The sequence below is a fragment of the Mauremys mutica genome, chromosome 10, assembly GCF_020497125.1.
Source record: "Mauremys mutica isolate MM-2020 ecotype Southern chromosome 10, ASM2049712v1, whole genome shotgun sequence".
Taxonomy (NCBI): domain Eukaryota; kingdom Metazoa; phylum Chordata; order Testudines; family Geoemydidae; genus Mauremys; species Mauremys mutica.
In genome coordinates, this window is record NC_059081.1 from 48213901 (window position 1) to 48236149 (window position 22249).

The following is a 22249-nucleotide window of genomic DNA, read 5'->3' on the forward strand; positions in this document are numbered from 1 at the left end:
CTTATTTTGCCGAAAGATTGTCAGACACTAAGTGTAACAGGCAACAAAAATCAGTGAGCAGGTAGGTGTTCTGAAGTCATTGTACATGAACATCAGCAAAAGTAAGTTTTGATCAAGTGTGACATACCAGGGTACAATCCAGACTAATGAGTAGTTGTGTCACCCCTGCCCTGCAACCTAGGGTGCCTTACAATGCCTTGCTGAAGTAGCTCACACCTGTGCTGCTCACAAACAGCCTTTCAGCATACAAGGCACATTAAGATTTTTTTTGTTACCAGTAATATAGTGAATGTCAGGGAGCGTAACTTTTACTGGCTTTATGCAGTCTGGATAAAATGCCTCTGTTCTTTTGACATAGGATTTTGGGGGAGAGGGGGTCACTAAAAGCTATGAAATTTTATTCTGGACATGCGCGCACACACGCTTTTCAGGGACCTACATGACCAGTTGAAGTCTATCAGATTGTACACATGTGAGCAATATGTAGAAAATGAATGTGAACCAAAGGATTCTGTTATGTGCTTGCTTCCAAAAAGGAAATTATATTCTTCCTTTCAAGTCTCTTGCAGTTCTCTTGAGTATCACGCCTGCAAGATTGAAATTAACTCTTCCTTTTTCAAGCATGCTTAGGGCATTGTTTGGAATCCTGTAACCTTTTCAAAAGAATAATAAAAAGTTTTACATTTGCACTGACAAACTTTCCTGTTAATGCTTCAATGCAGTGTACTTGTGAACTCTTGAATTGCATATTAGATTGGGAAAATGTGACTGTTCCATTTCAAAATGCCTCTGTGTGCAGTCAGCTTCATAACATTTTTGAGTCCCTGCTTAAAGAGCTTCTTTGCTAATTCAAATACTTAGTTATTTGACAAAATACAGAAAGTTCCATTAAACTATTGTAAACTAAAATATGCTCTTAAAACAACTTTGAACTTCCATGCTAATGAGTTGCAGATTTCTCTGGCAAATTTCATTTTAGCACAGAAAGTGCTGGCTCCGCAGTGATAAACTGTCTCCCCACCTCTTTAAAATTGTATATATAATATATATCTCCACAGATTGTGACTCACTGTTAGTCTCAATCTTTTTCCTGGCAATGAGGATGTCTCTCTGCCTTTTCTGTACCACTTCCTGAAATCAGGAATTGGGAAAAGCATCTACAGAAAATTACCAAGCTTTAAGTGTGGGGTTTTCGTGTACTGGTTGAAATGTTTGAGTCCATTCCAGCTTTTTTCTGATTGCTCCAGGGAAAAAAAAGTTACATAGGCTAAGTCTGACCGGGTACAGTTTGGCACTTTTCTAATTAGCTGTATTCTTCCACTGCCCATGTTTAGTATACCACAGTCTTTATGAAGGAATTGTCCTGTATTCATTTTGGCTGAAATTAGTTTGAGATCGATTGTTTTGATCCATGCTAAAAGAGAAATAAGCTTTTCAAAAGGGAAATAATAATAAATAATAAAGTCCCACCCTCCCCCACACACTCCCTCTTACGTTTCTCAGCTTCCTTCCGTACTGAAGTGGGTGATCCTAGACAATAAAAGGCTTTGTTTGGAAGCCTACTCCACCAGTCTGGCCTGGCTCTATCTGTGACCTATTTAGTTTTAGGAGGGCATATTAGCTGTTTTGTGCAGCTTCATCCTTTCAGTGTTCCACTGTTTAGGAGCTGCTGATAGAGTTCAGGGCAGATCTAGCATGTTGTAAACTTGAACAAAACTCTTGAAGGCAAATTTATACGTATATTGCGGAGGAAATGGTGGGGAACTCCTGCTTTCCCCTAGAGTAGGATAAGGAAGGGAAGTTGGCATGATAATATAACTGTTGTATAGCACTTTTCATCAATGGCTCTCAGGACTAGGAAAGTTGGTATCTTTGGGAAATTATCCACTTTTAGCAAATACTGGTTTTTAAATGAGTATGATTGTTTGCCTGGGCTAGCCTACATTAGAAGTGCTACATTGGTGCAGCTGAGCTGTTGTAACACATTTGGTGAAAATGCTGTGTGCCAACGGGAGAGAACTTGGGGAGGTGGCTTATTAACACCCCTGAGCAATGTAAGTTATACCAAAGTAAGGGGGAGTGTAGATTTGGCCACTGACATGGACAGAGATTTAAACCTGCTAATCTCAAAGGGAGCTGTTTGGTTCAAAAACAAACCATTCACCTGTGTGAAGGCAGTTTTTTCATTTGTAATTAGAGGGATCGATTCTAATCTTGCTAACTCCTCCTTCACACTCCTATAGCTCTCGTGAAATCAATTGTCATTTTTGTGATTTACCCTGGAGTAAGTGAAATCTGAGTCAGGCTCAGGGTAACTCCAGTGACTACAGAGTGGGGAGAGGTGTTACATGTGTAAAACTTCACCAGTCAGTTCCCAGCACTGGAGAAATCACTCGTGTGTGTTTGTGATTAGGTAGATTTCTGCCAGAATACTGTTTCACTGAGTGCAGTTGGATCGTGATTAAGGACTAGCTGGAACACACAGCTTCTTGCTTACATCAGATGAGGTGGGGGAGGGGAGGGGGGAATTGTGTTGCTCCAACAGAGCCTTGAGGAAGTAACAGGATTTTTTCCCCCAATCAGAGGTAAGCAGGAGCTTTGTGTTCCTGTTTATCACTGGGTCATGATCCAAACAGGCTTGCTAAACAAGTGGTCTTCATGCAGGAGTCAGTCCCTTCACAGCATGGGACTTTTAAATGATGATTAACATTCATCCTCTTGGCTCACAATCCCCCACATTGAAACCTTTATTCAGATTTTAGGTGGAAGATGTCCAGCTTCAAACCATCTACAATACTGCTTTCTGAGAAGAGCACTCCTGTATATTTTGTGAGGTTGCCTTTTTTTGGCCAGCTGCATTAAGTTTCTATTTATTAAAACTCATCTTAACTGCACCAGTCATTATTTTACTGAGGAGACTTTAATCTATTCTGTAAATTAGGTCAGTCTTTAAATTTTACATCTTTTTAAGTATTCATAGTCTGGGCCAAACTTCACCAGTTCAGTGCCTCTTGTCTTGACTCATAGAGTTAACTCAATTCAGATTCGCCCTTCCAGAAGGGGACAATGTTTACAGTCCAATCTTCTCATTACCATGGAGTTTTCATGAGTTTCTGCTTCCAAGCATGTTAAGGGTTGCATAGCACAACTTCCAGATCACTTAACAGTAACTTCACCATTGTTTAGATAGCATTTATATTGAATGAAGAAGGCATAGACTGTAGCAGACTGGCCAAAAATATGTCAGAAATAAACCTCCCCCTTCCTTGAATCTCTCTGCCTTCTTTGAAAGAGTATGGTTAATAATCTCCTCCTCTTCCTGCCATTTCTCCCCATCCCAACTTCCAGATGTAAATGTAAGTCCTATTTAATATAATAATGACAATGTCCCATTTCTCCAACAGCAAAAACACACCCATAAAACTGATCATTAAAGGATACTAAGTTTGTTCTTGAGCAGGAGGCTTGAATATAATAGAACTGGAATGTATCAAGGCATAATTGTGTTAGGACCAGTTAGGTGAAGTTCCTTTTTGTTTGGAGTAATTGCCTGCTCTGACTAGAAAGAGGAAAAAGTCCTAGGAGTGAGATTTCAAGGGGCTGAGCACTATTGAGTTGGCACATCAGGTCCCTTTCCCTAATGAAAAGGTACATAAGATAAGTAGGATGGTGGAACAGATGCACAAAGGAAAAGCCCCAACACAGATCTGGCATTTATACATTCATTTTTATTTGTGTGACGTGTACCCCATGATTAAGACCCTTCATTTTTTCATTTTTTATTTTATTTAATGTTTCCGGGGAGTTTATCACTACAGCAACAAAAACAGGTGAAAATCAGTGCAAAATTATTAATTTTTCTGGGTAAATATCAGGGTTTATTTTGGTGGACAGAAGGACGGGAACAAAGTATTCAGTAGGTTAATGCTTTGTAAGGAATTCAATGTGGTTTGCTGCAGAACTAAAACTGAACTCAAAACACAATGCCACCCCTGAGTTTAAGAAAAGAATACATTTCTAATCCCCAAATAAAACCTTTTATTTGGATAAACAGTTTACTGTTGTAGATTTAGAACTATTAGCCTATAAATATTTACATTTAAGAATTGGCCACACCATTTGCACTGCATACACTCAACTTTCATCCTTTTCTCCTGATTTTTTTTTAAACTTCCTTGTGTTTTGAAATGTATTCTGATACAGATTTTTGTTTTCTTCCCATTTTAGTATATCAAATCTTTAAACCATTATCTACTAAGAGCTTGAAATGTGTACGTGGTAGATGTGAGATTCATCAGTACATTCAGATGCGTACTCACTTAGAGCTTGAGTGCAGGCCTGTTTGTTTGTGTGTATCTTCTAGACCAGGGGTAGGCAACCTATGGCACGTGTGCCGAAGGCGGCACGCAAGCTGATTTTCAGTGGCACTCACACTGCCCGGGTCCTGGCCACCGATCTGGTGGGCTCTGCATTTTAATTTAATTTTAAATGAAGCTTCTTAAACATTTTTAAAACCTTATTTACTTTTCATACAACAATAGTTTAGTTATATATTATAGACTTATAGAAAGAGACCTTTTAAAAATGTTAAAATGTATCACTGGCACGCGAAACCTTAAATTAGAGTGAATAAATGAAGACTCGGCACACCACTTCTGAAAGGTTGCCGACCCCTGTTCTAGACTAATACATAGCCTTACTTCCAGAGGTAGCCTTCAAGAGGCTATACTGCTATTTTTAGCCCCATAGCATGAGCCCAAGTCAGTTGACCTAGGCTGAGACATGCTGCCTGGGGAGTCTTTGTTTGCAGTGTAGATGTACCCTCAAAGGCACTTCACTCCTTGTTGGTACCATTGCAGTTGACCTAATGAGCTTGTTGTCTTCAGTGCTTTAAGAAGGAAGAGAAAAAAAAGCAGCTGCATTTTTTACTAAGGGGTAACTAATGGATGTGAGCTATCCTGTGGTAAAGACACAGTGAAGACGCGCCCTTCCCCCGCCACCACCCCCCTTTTTTTTTTTTAAACTGTGAGGTAAATTTGCTGCTGTCAGTCTGCGGGGAAGCGGATGGGAGACAGTAGGGCTGACCTCAGTGTGTTTACTTCAAGGTCAATCTAAGTGTCTTGTCTTCACTGGGTTATTGCCTCCCGATAGTTTATGGCATTAGCTACTTCGAGGTAAAAAAAACACAGCTCTTTTAGCAGTGAAGACCAGCCCAAAGGCTTTGGATTTAAACCGGAGAGGATCAGGTTGCATAATGTTATCTGTGTGGAACTCTGGTCAGTTGACAGTGGAGCATGCTGCAATGCCTACTTAGACCATTTTTTTCCTGAGGGGATTTTTTGGTTGGGATTAAAGTTGCATCTTACTTTGCAAGTGAAGGGGGTGGGGTCAGGTCTGCACTAGATTTTCATTTTGTAGTTATTTTATTTGTATTGCAGAGAAACCAAAGTGTCTGTTGTGCTAGGAACTGTACAGATTCATAGTAGGAGAGAGAGTCTGTCCCAAAGAGCTTACAATTTAAGTTTAAAACAAGACAAGATGATGTATCAAACAAAATGGAGAGAATGGGCAGTGAAAGTGTTGTCAACTCTCTTCTTTAGTCAGAAGTCTCATGGTATTAGGTATTAAAGCCCCAGGTACTACAGTCAGTTGATGGTTACGTGAAAATCTCAGCTTTCATTTTAAAAACAAAAGTTTCTAGCCTGTAGACAAAATTGAACTCTGAAGCCCCCAAACCAGAAAGCAAATAAAAAGATGCCCCAATTAATTATTTTTCAAATCTCATGATTTTTAAGACCATGTCATGATTTTTGAGGACCTGACCAATTTTATGTATTTATTTATTTATTTGCTTGGGGTCGGCAACGTTATGGTTAGAGAGACATGCTCACTGAAATGGTTTTACAGTAATTTAAAAATGTATTAAGATATGAATCAATCTGTAAAGTTGTTGATTTAAAATATATAGTAGCTAGATGTAATTTTCTCATCAATGGTTTAACAAAATTCAGAAATAAATAGTACAAAAAATTGTCCATCAAAATGTCGTATATTGGTTTGAGCATGTGAACTCTTGTACCCAAAGTTTCATAAGTTTAATAAACACTTACTGATTTTCAGTTTTGTACACTTAGGACTCTAGGCCTAATTTACTTTCTGTGAATACTCTCGTGAAACATTAACTTTTGGCACATAAAAAAGCTGCTAGGGAGAAGCTATTGCAGTGCATATATTTCTCACTTGTTGATACATGTACGTGAGATTTTTTTTGCCTTGCTCGAGGAGGAGACAGTTTTTTTTCTTTGTCCAAACCCTGCTTATGAAATATGATTATTTTGTTTAGTAATTGAGCTTCTTTGTAAGGCTTAGTTAACAAAAATTTAATCTCTCATGTCAAACATTTGTGCATTAATACTGTATGTTGAACACTTCTGAGCATGTTCAGAAGAACAAAAGGTATCATTTTCTGTGTTTGTGGAATATACCCAAACAACTATGCTTAAATCTCTCCTTCCACTCCAACAGCGAGTTGCCAGACTCCCTAGGCTTTGTCTACACTACACAGCTTTTAGTGACGCGGCTGTGTCACTACAGCTGTGCCACTAAAAGTTGTGCAGTGTAGCCGCTGTTTGTCGTCTCTCCTGCCGACAAAAAGAGCGATGTTTGCATTGTCAGCAGGAGAGCGCTGACAACATGCTGTTCACACTGGCACTTGTTGCAGCAAAACTTTTCTTTTTTAGGGTTTTGTTGTTTGTTTTTTATAACACCTCTGAAAGACAAAAGTTTTGTCATTCAATTGCCAGTGTAGACATAGCCCTGTACAAGGTGGGCACCTTTCTAGAAGTTTAGGGTAGAATTTTTCAAAAGCACCGAGTGCTTGATTTCAGTGGGAGCACAGTCATGCAGGGTGCTTTGGAAAATTCAACTGTTAACGTATAACTCAGTTCAGTCAAGTCCTAGATCGGGGTCGGCAATCTACGGCATGCATCTGACTGGCATGGGCATGGTAAGGGGAGTCCCGGGGCACAGTCAGGGAGCAGGGGGATGGTTGGATGGGTCAGGAGTTCTAGGGGTCCTGTCAGGGGGCGGGGAGTGGTTGGATGGGGCGTGGGAGTGTGGATAAGGGTTGGGGCAGTCAGGGGATGGGTAGGGTCTTAGGGTGTGTGTGTGAGGTCTCAGGAGGGGGCAGTCAGGGGACAAGGAGCAGGGAGGCTTAGGTAGGGGGTAGGGTTCTGGGGTGCAGTTAGGGGCAGGGGTCCCAGGAGGGGTCAGTCAGGGGACAAGGAACAGGGGGGGATTTCTGACCAGAGCAATTGGGGTGGGAAGTGGAAGGGAGTGGATGGGGGTGGGGCTAGGGCAGGGCTCTGCCCTCTTTTTTGATATGGTAATCCTAGGCGAGGGGGGGACCGGGGGCACATAGGGGCTGGCACCCGCATACATCCACTGCAGCCTGCAGGAGCCCCCGGGGGGGCACCAGGCCGCAGCCTGGGCAGGAGGGGCGGGGGTGCGCGGCTGCTCCCCACTAGCGGTGCCGCCGCCTTTGCAGGGCTGCTGCCCCCGCACCACGCCGGCTCCTCCATGGCTGGGGCTCGCTGCTGCCGCAAGCAGGACGGTTTGGCTCGCCGGTGCCTCAGGAAGGCGGCTCCTCCCTGCCGAGCTGCTGCAGCGGCCCAAGCCCGGCAAGGTCAGTGAGTGGACTTGGGGTGGGGAGGGCTCACGGGGGGGTTGTCACCCTCCAAGGGAGTTCGGGGGCGGGGAGGGGGGAACCTGGTCTGGGGAGCAGCCCTTGGGCACGGCTGGCCCCTGGGGTCTATAAAGGCTCGTTGGGATTTGCCCCTCAATGAACCGATGTGCAAGGGGGGGCAGCGCAAAATATCCTTGCACCAGCCCTGCCCCAGGGGGTGCGTGCACCCCAGGTTAAGAACCACTGCACTAAACTGATAAGATCTGCATTTTAATTTAATTTTAAATGAAGCTTCTTAAACATATTAAAAAACTTGTTTACTTTACGTACAACAATAGTTTATAGACTTGTAGAAAGAGACCTTCTAAAAACGTTAAAATGTATTACCGACACGTGAAACCTTAAATTAGAGTGAATAAATGAAGACTCGGCACACCACGTCTGAAAAGTTGCCGACCCCTGTCCTAGATATATTGCAGTCTCCAATTTACATCAGCATAGAGAGAGCTTTAATTAGGGAAACTGATATATTATTTTTTTTAAACCCACTTCATTCTCTGTCTTTTTTAATACTGTTATGGCAAAAGGTGCTTAATAGTTGCATAATCCCTGAGATGGAAGCACCTAGGATGAAACTCCCCATAAAAAGGGTTAGATGCCATACACAGTAACCACAACCTAACATATCATTAAGGGTATTGCTATTGTGTGGGTTAAAACATTCTCCTTTGTCTGGCACTTGAAGCACTGAGGTTCCAACTTCCTTGGTAGTGCAGAGCCCCAGGTTCACTTTTCCAGGTCATGTAGCCTTGGTGAGCAGCCTAGGATTAGGAGTTCGCCAAGTGTAAAATTGAAGGGATTAGTCTGTAAAAAGAGAGCCTTCGGGGGGGGAGGGGCCCTCAGAGACAGAACAGCTGTTTCTGGGGACAGGGCAAAAAGTGCCTTGCCTGAGGATTCTGGAAGAAGGATTTGCCTGTGTGCCATGTGTTACCAAACCTGCTGAAGGGTTACAGGACTTGTGTACATACTGTAAATAATCAAATCACATTCAGAAGATACCTGGCTTCAAATTACAGATTTCTGCCCCAGACAGAAATTGACTAAATTCTGCTACCGCTGGGTGGTAATATAAAACTACAGGCTGCTGATCGTGGAGAGATGCACTTTTACTGGCCATTGAAGTATTAAATAGGAATATGGTGAGAGAGCAGACGGGACTGAAATGTCTTTTTATTGGCCTCTTTGTGCTATTGAAATTAGAAAAATAAAATAACTTTCTCTGACACCATGAAAACCTGTCTTGGGGCTTGGCTACACTTACAAATTTGCAGCGCTGCAGCAGGGTGTGAAAACACACCCTCTGCAGCACTGCAAATTGCGGCGCTACAAAGCGCCAGTGTAGTCAAAGCCCCAGCGCTGGGAGCCGCGCTCCCAGCGCTGTCCGTTATTCCCCACAGGGAAGTGGAGTACGGACAGCGCTGGGAGAGTTTTCTCCCAGCGCTGGCGCTTTGATTACACTTAGCGCTTCAAAGCGCTGCCGCGGCAGCGCTTTGAAATGCAAGTGTAGCCAAAGCCTTGGTTTCTGTGTTGTTCTGGCCTAAGATCAGAGTAACGGTTATCCAGCCACCTTTTTGTTTTAGCCGCCTGTGGAGACTGGAGTCTGCTTTGTTTTCCTTTCTGAAGGATTTCCCCATCAGGAAGTAATAGCATGCCTATGGATACAGAGATTTCCTTACAAGGTGTATAATGTACAAGGAAGTTTTGAATCAAGTAGTCACAAGTATTGAGTAATGGAGCTCCTGATTCACAAGAAAGGGTATTTTTTGCAGCATGTGGGACTGATGTATCAACTAGTCAGCTTGCTGATACTTTAAACACAGACATAGCAAAACTTCAGTAATTTTCATGTCTTGTGTACACAAGGAGGCTATTGCAAAATAAGTTAAGGGGTGGATTTAAACTGCAGTAACTTATTCTTCACTACCTCCTTGTGTGGACTCTCCTTTTTTGTACTAAAAGTGCCTCTAGGTTAATCCATTTTCAGGCTATTCCAGGCTGTTTCGTTATGTAGACAAGTCCTTAGTTATCTCCCACTCTGAGTGCTGTACCCTAGGGGCTTGATTATCTTCTCACTGAAATGGCAACATTTCCATTGTTCTTAGTGGGAGAAGGCTCAGGGCTGGGTATGTTAGATGATTTTTACATTTACACTTACACAAGAAACCATTCAAGTTAATTTACTCCTCCCAAGATTCCACAACAACAGTTAACTTTTCGGGCATGTGTATGGGGGTACTCAGGAAAGTGAAGGGGAATTAACTTAAAAGTATGAAGTCAATGTACATACGCCCTTAGGAAGGCACAAGTTAGCCATAACTCTCTTATTCAACTTACTTAAGTTTTAACTCATTGGTTACTGTAGACAGCAAAACTTTACTCTTGCTTTGTTTCTAATCATATCAGTTGGTATATTTTTGAATCTTTACTTGATTTGATAACATTCAGAGTGGAAATTGCAACACTTGTGCTCCTACAGTAATTCATCATACTGCCTATGTTTCTTACATGTGTGGTAAATAGTCACATATTCCATAGATATATAAGCACATCAGAAAAAAATTACTTCTATCAAAGCTATTTCTGCCCTCAAATATTATTGGTTTCGGCTTGCTTTTTATCTCGGTTTGTATTAGTATTCTTTCTCTAAAGATCATTCGGTGCTCATGAAATAATGCTGTGTTTTTAATTTTCTTTGCAGGCGACAGAAATTTTGCACCTAATGATCCACTGGAGTTTAAGTCTCACCAGTGGTTTGGAGCATCTGTGAGGTCTAAAAATGATAAAATTCTGGTAAGTCTTGCTTATAATGTTTTTCTACAGGAAAATACTGCAATAGAAAGACTGTGACAATTCAGAATTAAACTTAGCTTTGCCATCCAATTTAAGTTTCTCATTAGGAGTTTGTCTGGCTTTTCTGCTATGGAAAGTCTAGTATAATTCATGAATTAGTGGATGTTGAAGTTATTTCTGAAAAATTCCTCTAAAGCTCTTCCTTCTTTTATGAGAGTTGTACACAGCCTTCTATCAATGAATGCACATTTCTAAAAATACAAGTGGACTTTTCCTTGTCTAAGGTTGTTACAACTGCCCATTGTGTAGGCAATGTGATGTACTTCTACTAAAAGCAGTGCTTTTGGATCATTTTTCCTTGGGCATGCAGTAGAACAGTGGTGCAAAGATCCATCCAACCTACTCAGGCGTTCTGAAGAGAGACCTGTTTTATAGACTGTCATGTCTTTTCCTCAGGCCTGTGCCCCCTTGTATCATTGGAGAACTGAAGCGAAACAGGAGAGAGAGCCTGTAGGAACTTGTTACCTTCATGATGGATCTAAGACTGTTGAATATGCTCCCTGCAGATCGAGTATGTATAGAAGGTTTTGTTGTTTAACTTAGTAATTTCAATTTCTCTTCTGTTACACCAATTTTATGTATATTTGTGTGGAGTAAGAAGAGAATCTGTTTTGTGCCTTCCCTCTTTTTCCATGGTCAGGTTGGCATTTATCCTTGTGGCAATTGGGGAAGAACCTGACCCAAAGCTCCAGGTCTGGGCACTCCTGAACTTTTGAGGTGTTCAGGATTTTCATTCAAATTTCACAGATGTCGGTATCTCTCTCTCTCACCACCATCCCTACCTCCACCCACACCCCACCCTATTCCCTACAGTGCATCAAACTAAGACCATGGATCCAAATATCCCTGAATTTTGGAAAATCCAGAGATGAATTTCACAGCTCATTGATAATTGTTGTGGCATCCAAAATGAGCCCACTTTTCTTCGGAGATGTGGATGTTGCTCTGTTGCAACCCCCAGTGCATGAATTTCTGAATCTGGAATTATTGTCATCATATTAATGCTCCAGTTGATGCTTCTTTTAACTGTTTGAAATGTGCCAGAGCAGATTAAAGTTTCTGCCAGTGAACTACTGAAGAGGAGAATAACTAGGGTACTGCAACATATTATGAGTACAAAGTGCCCTGCACAGAACAGTCCCACTTCTGTGCATCTTAGCTGTTTCAAATAACAGCAACTAGGGTAAGCTTAGGGTAACGTTTTCAAAAGTAGACTCTCTGATTTTTGGTGCCTTCATGTTTTTTGTACTCAATCATGGGCCTATTTGTTTGAAAGTGCTAAGCACCCACAAGCCCTGGTCATATCAGTGTGGGCTGCGGTGGCTCTCACCTCTGAAATCAGATCCAAGATGTCTCAACTTGAGCACCCAGAATAAGAGATTACTGTTTAAATTTGTTACCCTATTTCTTTAGCCTCCTTTTGAATCACAACATTGACTGAGAAATTCTGCAGAACAGCAGGAAGTGCATTCCATAGTCATCCAACATAAAAGGAGCATAAATGTCTATGTCTTAAACTTAACGAATATTCAGCTACTCACACGGTTATAAATAAGGGCCTGTCACATTACTACCCTAAAGCTGTATATTCAGGGGATTAACTCGGTCATAAAATCTCTCTCTGGGCTGAATCCTAGCATGGGAACTATCAGCCTGGAATGCTTTTCTCTTCTTCTTCAGACAATCCTTGAAATACATTATAGTTATAGCTTTCTGGGTTGTTTTTTTGCATAGAAAGAGAAAAATAGTTCCTTTTTTCAGATACTTTACATCTATTTTTTCCTCAGTACCTTTGGAATTTAACTCAGCAGGAATATGGAGTTACCATTTACTTCTATTCGGATAGGACTAGAACTAATCCTAAAGTTATTTAATTATGTGTTGAAGAACAGGAAGAAATATCTGCCTTGCCATATTAGAACAAACTATTGAAGCACCTAACTTGGTATCTGACCTCTGGCTTTGACCACTGCTTCAGAGAAAGGGACAAAAATCTCCCTCACACCAAACCAAAAATCACCTGGAGTTCAAGTTCGCCCAATCCAGGCTTTGGCCATCCAAGGATGTTTGAGCAGAATGGATCAATGTAATTATAACCATCTTACCATTCCCTGTCACAAAGTTTAATTTATCACTCTCTCCCCATCTTTTTTTTGTAGCAATTATTGATGCTGATGGACAGGGATTTTGTCAAGGAGGCTTTAGCATTGATTTTACAAAGGTATGTGATGCTCATTGGATATAGCCTGTTTTCACAAGTCAGCAGACAAATTACAGCAGTTCCAACCAGTACCTGATATAGGCATGTATCTATTTTTTAAAATAAAGATCCATCGTTCCTGAAAGTAAAACTTTATTAAACTAATCTAAATGTTTGGAATAAGCCATCATTATGAGCCCTGATCCTGCAAGGTGCTTAGCACCTAAGCTCTGAAAGATCATGCCCTACATAAGTAACCTGCATTTCCAGCTTCTGTCAGTGGTACCTGATTATTTGTTTTATCTTTGCTGCCACTGGTCCTCAGGTCAAATGAAACTACAGTAACCTTGTAATTTTATTAGACACTTAACCATACACTGGTCACTTCAAGTCACTAAGTCAGTTCTCTTCCAGGAATGACTTGCTCTGAAAGTGACAGTGTAACCCCTCCTTAATAACTCTATTAGTAGACTCTGCTTTTAGACCCAAATCACTGCTGCTTATTGAGCCACGGCTCCAAATTTTCTGTATCTTCTTGCTCTTGTTCTCTTCCTTATGTTTTCTTTCTCTATGTATGTAGGTTGCTGTATGAAAATGTTTTTTTCATATATTCTCTTTTAATTTTCTTTTTTTGTTTGATTTCTTTTAAAATCCAAACATAGGAAAAAAATGTTTACAAAGCGAAGCATCACATTAAAAAAAAGGACTTGATCCAGCAACACGCGTAAGCACACAAGTAGTCCCAATGACTTACATGGGACTGCTTGTGCTTAAAGTTACAAACATGCTTTGCTGGATCATAGCCATACCAAGTACAGGAAAAGCTGTGTTATCTGGCACTTCGCAAACCAGAAAGCTCTATAATCCTTCCTTTTGGGAGGGGTTGTGGGGTGTGGGCTCTGGGAGGGGGTGCAGGACAGGGCTCAGGGCAGTGGGTTGGGGTGTGGGAGAGGTTTCAGGGTGCTGGATCTGGGCAGCACTCACCTTGGGCAGCTCCCTACAAGTGCTGACATGTCCAGAGAGATGCAGCGTGTGGCTCTGTGCACTGCCTTCGCCCGTAGGCGCAGCCCCAAAGATCCCATTGGCCGAGGTTAATGCTCCTAGGTGGAGGAATGGCCACCGGGGCTCTGTGCGCTGCCCCCGCCCTGCCCTGAATGCTGACTCTGCGGCTCCCATTGGCCAGGGACTGCAGCCAATGGGAGCTGTGGGGGCGGCGCCTGGAGGCGGAGGCAGCATGCAGAGCCGCTTGGCCGCACCTCTCTGGACATGTTGCTACTGTTGTGGAGCTTCCCGAGATGAGAGCCGTCCAGATCTGGCACCCTGAAACCCCGCCCATGCCCCAGCCCTGAGCCCCCTTCTGTACCCAAACTCCCTCCCTCTTAGTTAACCGGAATTTTTGACTTAACCGTCAACCCCCATTCCACCAACATGCTGGATAACAAAGCTTTTGCTGTAATATACACAAAGATCAAAACCAAGACTACTTTGTGTACAATATTTCTGTAGTTGATTAAGAAAAAGTAGGGATGGGGGAGAGGAAAGAATAGTCTGTATGCCTCCACAGAAACCAGTCATATGACAGAGTCCTAGCAAAATGTCATACGGTTTTGTTCTAACTATATTCTGTTGTCTTAAAATTATGCCTGTAGGAGTCAGCTAAAATGACATGAATCATTCAGTTCAGAGTTTTAAAAAGAAGAGGCGGGATGGGGGGAGGAGCATAGGGGTGGGAAAATAAATTGATCAAAAGCAGATGTTGATTTGCTTCAGTAGTGTTAAACCTAATAAAATTCTAGAAGATCAACATTTTTAATTTTCCTTTTTGTTTTTTGATTCTCTTTTAGTAGGTCTGTGTAATCTCAAATCATAATTTAAAAAAATCTATTTAAAAAGTATAATACGTGGCTGGGTTGCTACAGCAACTTTACAGTACAAGAAAACTGTGTGCCCCTAGAATTACCATATATTTTATTATTGTTTATTTTTCATATATATGGTAATGAGGGCTCTTATTTTTTATTTAATTCTTTCTAGGGAGACCGGGTACTTCTTGGAGGACCTGGAAGCTTCTACTGGCAAGGTGAGACAAATCACTTATGTGACACAAAATGCTGATATCTTTGATTTTCCACCCCCACTCCACCTATCTTGACTCCTCCATAAACATTAATATCTCAGTGAATGAGACACTAGAAATATATTTTTTTAATCCCCTTAAAACATTTACTGAATATTTGAGGCAGCTTTAAAAGACTTCTTTGTACTGATTATTAACTAAATAGCCATACAAATGTTCTGTTAAATATATAAAGTGTGTGTGTTTGTTCCTAAAGGCAAATATTTTGTTCAAGCCCGATGAGATTACCTCAGGGAATATTTTGCCCGTCCACCCAAAACCTTAAAAGCAAGGAAATGTAAAGTTAAGCCAGAGGTCTTTCCTGTATCTTATAACACAGACATCAAATTATTCACTGTCAACGAGACACGCTACAGGCCCCACAAAGAGAAGTACATTCCATTTCCTTTGGATACAGAGATATGTCACATTCTCCACATGCATCTGCCTTGCGCTGTAACACAAACCTTACCTCTGATTTCACAGTTTCCACAAGAACATTTCATTTATCTTCTCCTAGAGGGAAGGCCTTCAACTGACCATTGCGCATCCACGGTCTGTATCCTGGCAGACAGACGCGCACTAGCTATGCTCAAATGAATGTGCTAAAAATAGCAGTGTGGACACGGTGGCATGGGCTAGCCATCTGAGTGCAGACTCAAGGGGTCGGTTGGGCTTGTACTTGGGCAGTTAGTCTGTGCCGCAATGTCCACGCTGCTATTTTTAGCACGATAGCTCAAGCAGCCTAGACAGCCTGTGAATACAAAAGCCGATTGACTTGCTGCCACCACCCCTAGTGAGCAGCTGCCAAATGTAGTTGCCCATGTTGCATGTATATAACATAGTTTCTGTATTAGTGCAGACCCTGAATAAAGGAGAGTGATTAAAAATGCATTACAGATGCAACTGATGCTCATCAAATTGCGTTTGTAATGTATATTTGTTAGCTCCTTGAGAAATTGTCATCTCTTACATAAAACTTGAAAGGAAAAAAAAATTCTAAATGTAACAGTAATTTAAAAATAAAATAATGCGCCTGAACTTGCAGTTTCATAATTTCCTACAATTCTTTTAAGCTAAATTCTGAAATGCCACTAAAAGGCACGCAGTGTAGCCACTATTTGTCGGCAGGAGGGTGCTCTCTCACCAACAAAAAACTTGCACCCCGACAAAGCGCTGTTCAGACTAGTGCTTTTCATCGGTAAAACTTTTGTCATTTGGGAGGTGTGTTTTTTTTTTTCACACCCCTGAACGACAGAAGTTTTAACAACAAAGCCCACTGTAGACAAAGCCTAAGTCTCTGCTGTATCATGGTCTACGTTTTTATTTTCATGCCTCCCAATGGCTACTGTTATTGTTGGCTAATGGAGGTTTCCCCTTTAGTCTAATGGAAAAGCTATTGGTGAAGAATCCAAACATTCTCTGATTAAGTCCCATTCTTCACAGTTAAATTCACCAGAGCAATTATCTATTTTAATGTTGTTGTTTTTTCCGCAGGTCAACTCATTTCTGATCGGGTGGCAGAAATTGTGTCTAAATATAATTCCAAAGTCTACAGTATAAAGTATGATGACCAGTTAGCAACACGGTCCGCTAGTGCTGCTTTTGATGACAGCTACTTGGGTAGGTCATTTAGGAAAAAAAGGATATTTGTATCAATATTGCAGCAAGACTCATTGGATTTGATCCTGCACCCACTGCAAAAGACCCAATAACTTTATTGACTTCATTGATTTCAACAGGAGCAGGTTTGAACCCTTACTGAATGTTAATGTTGATAAAGATAGCAGTTGATAAGAGTGTTTCTACCTGCTAAATGCCTATCCATTTAGGATTGTGTGCAACCATCCTGTCTCTCTAATATGGAGAGTGACTCATGGTCAGTCTTGAGCTCTTGGACATGTTATCTAATCCATGTATATTTGCTTTGCACTTTTTAGATGGTGTCAGAGATTTGTCACTTTCTCAGTGACTCTGTATGACCCTTGGGGGGGAAAAATGTGTGACCAGAAATCTTTATCAGTGAGATTACTTATTATTCCGTAATCTCTGCCCTCTGCCCTTCAAAAAAAGAAGTGTTCTAAGTCAGCAGCTGGTGTAACACGGCACAGAAAATTCCCTAGTTCTTAAGTCCTTTATTACTTTAAAATTGTGAAAGTAAAGGAACAAGCCCTGTTCTGCCTTTACAGGGCAGTCTAATGTACACCAGTCTGGCATGGAATCAGACTTGCCTGTTCAAATCATACCAGTTCCTAAGGTAATTCAAAATTTCCCTGAGAGGTCTTAAAGGAGAATAAAAGACCAAAAAAAGTGTATAAGTGGACCCTGCTAATATGGGAACAGAGGTCAATCTCAGTGACCCATTTCCCCACCCTTACATAAACCTAGATAAGAAAGTGCTGGAGATTACTTTAAAATGCTGATACATTAGAAGCATTTGAAATCTACTTACTAATTTAAATTCATGCTTAGAGCAGTCCTCTCTAGATAAAAAAATATTTTGGTCAGGAACAAGTGAAAGTCTGCTTTTCAATATTGCACCAATTCATCAATATGTCACAGTCACTTGAGACCTCATTTCATTTTTGTCAACACAGTGGGTGCTGTTAACTTTTCATGGCCCTGAGCCAAAGCCCAGAGAATCCAATGGAGTCTTTCCATTGACTTTACTAGGCTTTCAATCAGGCCTTACATCCATGTATATAATTCTATATGGAGATTCATATCCACACTCACCCCCTCACACATATTGTATTTACTTTAGAAATACAGCAGTTGGAAGTAGCCTTCGGATTCTATGAACCAAAATGAAAATGTGTGTTGATGTAATAACTTCCTTAACCTCTCCTGGAGAACACTTTTATTTGTTATCATTTAGCTTTATCTAGGTCGGGGTTGGCAACTGGTGGCTCGCGGCTCGCCAGGGTAAGCACCCTGGCGGGCCGGCCCAGTTTGTTTATCTGCCGCGTCGGCAAGTTTGGCCGATCGCGGCTCCCACTGGCCGCGGTTCGCGGTCCCAGGCCAATGCGGGAGGCAGGAAGCGGCGCGAGCCGAGGGATGTCTTGGCCGCGGCTTCCTGCCTCCCGCATTGGCCTGGGACCGCGAACCGCAGCCAGTGGGAGCCGCGATCAGCCGAACTTGCCGACGCGGCAGATAAACAAACCGGGCCGGCCCGCCAGGGTGCTTACCCTGGCGAGCCGCGAGCCACCGGTTGCTGACCCCTGATCTAGGTCTTGCTTAGACAAAAGAAAGGAAAGGAAAAATGTTCCTAGAGAACATGGAGTAAAATTCCTGGGAGAGAATAGTTTTAGGGTGTTCCTTGGGTGAGTGTGTAGAATTCCTATGGATACCAATGTCAGCTCTGTATTTCAAGAAATAGTGGGCATATATCCATCTTATTGCGTGTGCAAAACAGAGGACCAGGAACTCCTTTAAGAGAAGGCTGTTTCGGAAACATTTTTATTGTTCACATGTACATTGTTTAAAAGAATTGTCCTTTCTAAAAATATTCCCCTGTCTGAACCTGAACATGTTCATAATTTTATACTGTAACAAATTAATATTGATGCTCTTGCTACAGTTCCTGGAAGTTCTCAAAAAATACTGTGCCTTAAACTTCCAAGTAAAACCCTTATCTAAAGGAAGAAACTGTTCTTCCTCACTAAAATAAATTGAAACAGAGCGTGTTGGAGTCTGTCAGATCTAACAGTTAAGTAGGGTCTGTACTTGTGGGGATGTGCGACCTTCAAAAAAAGGTATTGTGTTGCAAAAAGTGACTTTGTAATACTATTTCCTCTGAAGCTGTACTGGACTAATGGCCCAGTGTAATGGTTGGGAGAATGGGGAATATGTACTCCTGAATAACGAGATTAATATAGAGGTCCTGAATTCTTCTGGTCATTTTAAGAATCCCAGGTGTCTTTTCACAAAAGCAGAAGTGCCAGTAATGGTGTCTTAGCAAAATTCCTGTTTTCTTTCCTGAAGGTCTTGTGAGTAGACATGCGGCCCAGGAGCCAAGCACTTTTGTCTAACTGTGTGCACTTCATTGTGCATCTGTTCGTTTTTTCCTATCCGTAAAATTGGTATTGTGATTGGGCTTTTTGTATTAAGTAGTTAGCAAAGAGCTTTGAGATTATTTTACCATCACCATCTGAATTTACACAGAACAAGTCATTGTCTGCTATCTCAGTTGAATTATGATGTGACCTCCCCTCACCAACCAGAAAAAATCAGGCTAAATATTATTTCAAGTAGGAGCTCTCTCTGTATTAGACATTATTCAAAATTCTTTTACACAACCTGAGCCAAGATTCAACTGCTGAGTCCAGAACTAGGATCATTCTGTTACTGTTCCTGATGTGCCCTTTTTCAACATAACAGGTAAGTCCTCATTTGGTCTCGATCACCACCAAATTTCATTGCCATAAATTCATCAAAGGATTCCATTAGAGAGAAACTTGGATTGCAACATATAAATCCTTTCAAATGCAGACCCAAACATGTCAGTTCTGGACCATCTCTAGGTTCTATATGTTTGTTTGAACCTAGCCATTCCAGTTTCAAACTGGTGGATCCCCATTTGGCAAAACAAACCTGCCCATTTGGGCATGGCTGTTCCCACTGAAATTGATGCGTCTCATGCAGACTGTAACTATTTTTAGTTGGGTAGTATAGTTATCCAATGGATATGCTGTTTTTGGAATAGCTGTTTATCTTACTGTCTTTTGAGATCATTCAATAAGATGTGCAAGCAAAGTGAATCATATGGAAAATGTTGAGAAATTACATGAAAAGCAAAAATGAATAAGCTTCATATCGTGACTTATCACTTTTGTTATTGTTGCTCAGGTTATTCGGTGGCTGTTGGAGAGTTCAGTGGTGATGGCATAGAAGGTACAGCCTTGTTCTTGTTTTGTTGGTATGTAAAAATGTGTTCAGCAGGAAGCAGACTTGAAGTAATATTCAAACAGACACAAACCCAGATGTACATGGATGCATACACAGTATAGTACATCACATTCTAGGAATGAGCAAAAGGTTCAGGCAAATTAAGATTTAGCTTGAGCCATTGTTCTTTGCTCAGCTGGAATCTGAACATTACCAAGTTGTCTTCTTTTATGTTTCAGACTTTGTATCTGGGGTTCCAAGAGCAGCAAGAACGTTGGGCATGGTAGGAAACTTGAAATCTTAAATTTGAAAAGCTGTTACATGTTGTTGTAGTGTATAGTGACATGTGTTACTAGCTCATTTCTTTTTCCTATGCAGGTGTCTATTTACAATGGGAAAAATATGTCATCCTTGTACAATTTTACTGGAGAACAGGTATACAGTTCTGCTTTATACCAATTAGGTGGCTGTAGGGGTGCAAGGGAGAAAAATTCTTCAGAATGACAGAACATAGGCATGAAGTCCATGCTCTAGGAGATGTATTTTGTTAGCTCATATGCCTCCATATCTTTAGTAATCTGTGGATGTGTTCCATGAATTCCCTTTCTTGTGCTGATATTACTTAGAAAAACAGTTTTAGCACAGAAACCCCTTTAGAAACCTGTAAGAGTCATTGGAGTGGAGTTGTGTTAGTGCTCCTTGGTGTTGTAATTCAATTTTCTGTTAAGAATTAAAAAAGAGGATGGACCACAGGATTCTACTAGTTGCGGGGAAGGAGTCATCCATTCTCTTTATCCAGTTGTAGAAACAGACCAGTTTACTGAGGGAGTAGGGGAAAGGAATGAAAAAACTATTGCTGGCCCCTAATGAAATTCATGTACCAAATATTTTGGAGAGGGGCAAAAATGACTCATTGAAGTATTTGGATCAAACGTAAAACTGCTGCTGTTTTCCAGATGGCTGCCTATTTTGGATATTCTGTAGCTGCCACTGATATAAATGGGGATAAGTAAGTGCCTTTTTTTTTCTTAGCTGTTTGTGGAAACAGTTGTGTCTCTCTCAAAATTAATTTCCTAGAACAAAATTAGCAATATTTCCCATTACACTTATTTCTCGCTCTTTATGGCTTTTTTACTGCATTTTATTAGGGCTTCCCTGCACAACACACTTTATTTTGAGCACTCAACATGCAATTTTTTTTTTAAAGTTGTCATACGTCATCTACACTGTCTAAATAGGAAATGCATGCTTTAGATGCTTTCTTTAAATTCCAAGTGAAACCTAAAGATAGATATGAAACATTCATCTTAACCATAACTGTACAATTCTGTGTGACAGTGGGTGATGGGAACATGTGAAACTGGAGTTTCTTGTGGTGGTTGAAAGACTGTATTTTTTTTATACAGTTACACAGATTTGTTTATTGGAGCTCCCCTTTTTATGGAGCGTGGTTCTGATGGCAAACTTCAAGAGGTGGGTCAGGTCTCCATATGCCTTCAACAAGCTTCTGGAGGCTTTCAGATCGTAAAGCTGAATGGGTTTGAGATCTTTGCGAGATTCAGCAGTTCTATTGCACCTCTGGGGGACCTGGACCAGGATGGCTTCAATGGTAGGACCTCATTTTATGAATTATTAAATTCATAGTGTAATGTGAATTCTGAACACAAACAGATTAGACTGTTGGACACCAAGGTCTAGTCTCCCTTCGATGCATATATGCTGCTCTCAAGAATGCTAACAGGAGTTACGTGTGTGCATCACGCAGAGACTATACCAATTAAACTACAGCAATGACTATTTTAAGCTGTTATATCAGTCAGTGAACTTCTTTGTGAATGATAAGTACTTTGATCAAATACGTCATTCCCATCGTGAGTTGGAAGGGCATCTCTGGTGAAATTTTGAGGTTTCCCTTTTATAAAAGCCAATCCTTCCCCCAAAAGTGTTATGATAGCAAATACAACCTCAACAAAGGATATTTCATGAAGGATTAATACATTAGGGATTGTAGCTGATCTTCTAGCCTTTCATTTGGTCCATAGGAAATGTTATAGTTCCGAAATAGTCATGCTACAAAACAGAACAGGAAATGCAAACTAGATCTAAAGAACAATATTAAAGGTGATAATCTATCCAGGAGATGCTTCTCATGCATGAGAGGCAAAAATTTGATTTCAGGCCCAGTATTAGTCTGTATATGTTACAACTTTTTTTCATAGGAGAAAACAGTTTTAATGTTCAGCTTTTAAAGAAACATGTTTTGCTGCTCAAAATAGTCTATGGCAATGGTTTCAACAAAAGTGAATATTTGGACTTTTAGTTGTTAGTAGCATGGAATCCTTGTGCAGAGGCAACATCTCAGCAGCCATTCAAGTACAAGTTCAATAAAACATTAGTAAGATCAAGGCTAATAATAGTCCTGCAAAATGCTGATCATCAGACTAGATGACAC

At 41.0% G+C, this 22249-nt stretch overlaps 1 protein-coding gene across 1 annotated transcript in view; it reads left to right on the forward strand.

Moving 5' to 3' along the window:
• The window catches only part of ITGAV (integrin subunit alpha V), a 78083-nt gene that overhangs the window by 24699 nt on the left and 31135 nt on the right, over positions 1–22249 (forward strand). The window contains exons 3-12 of the mRNA XM_045032712.1: positions 10443–10534; positions 10991–11105; positions 12754–12815; positions 14829–14874; positions 16408–16533; positions 19759–19803; positions 20037–20080; positions 20176–20232; positions 20754–20806; positions 21204–21406. Of these exons, the coding sequence (XP_044888647.1) occupies positions 10443–10534; positions 10991–11105; positions 12754–12815; positions 14829–14874; positions 16408–16533; positions 19759–19803; positions 20037–20080; positions 20176–20232; positions 20754–20806; positions 21204–21406 (843 nt within the window). The remainder of the gene's footprint in view (positions 1–10442; positions 10535–10990; positions 11106–12753; positions 12816–14828; positions 14875–16407; positions 16534–19758; positions 19804–20036; positions 20081–20175; positions 20233–20753; positions 20807–21203; positions 21407–22249) is intronic.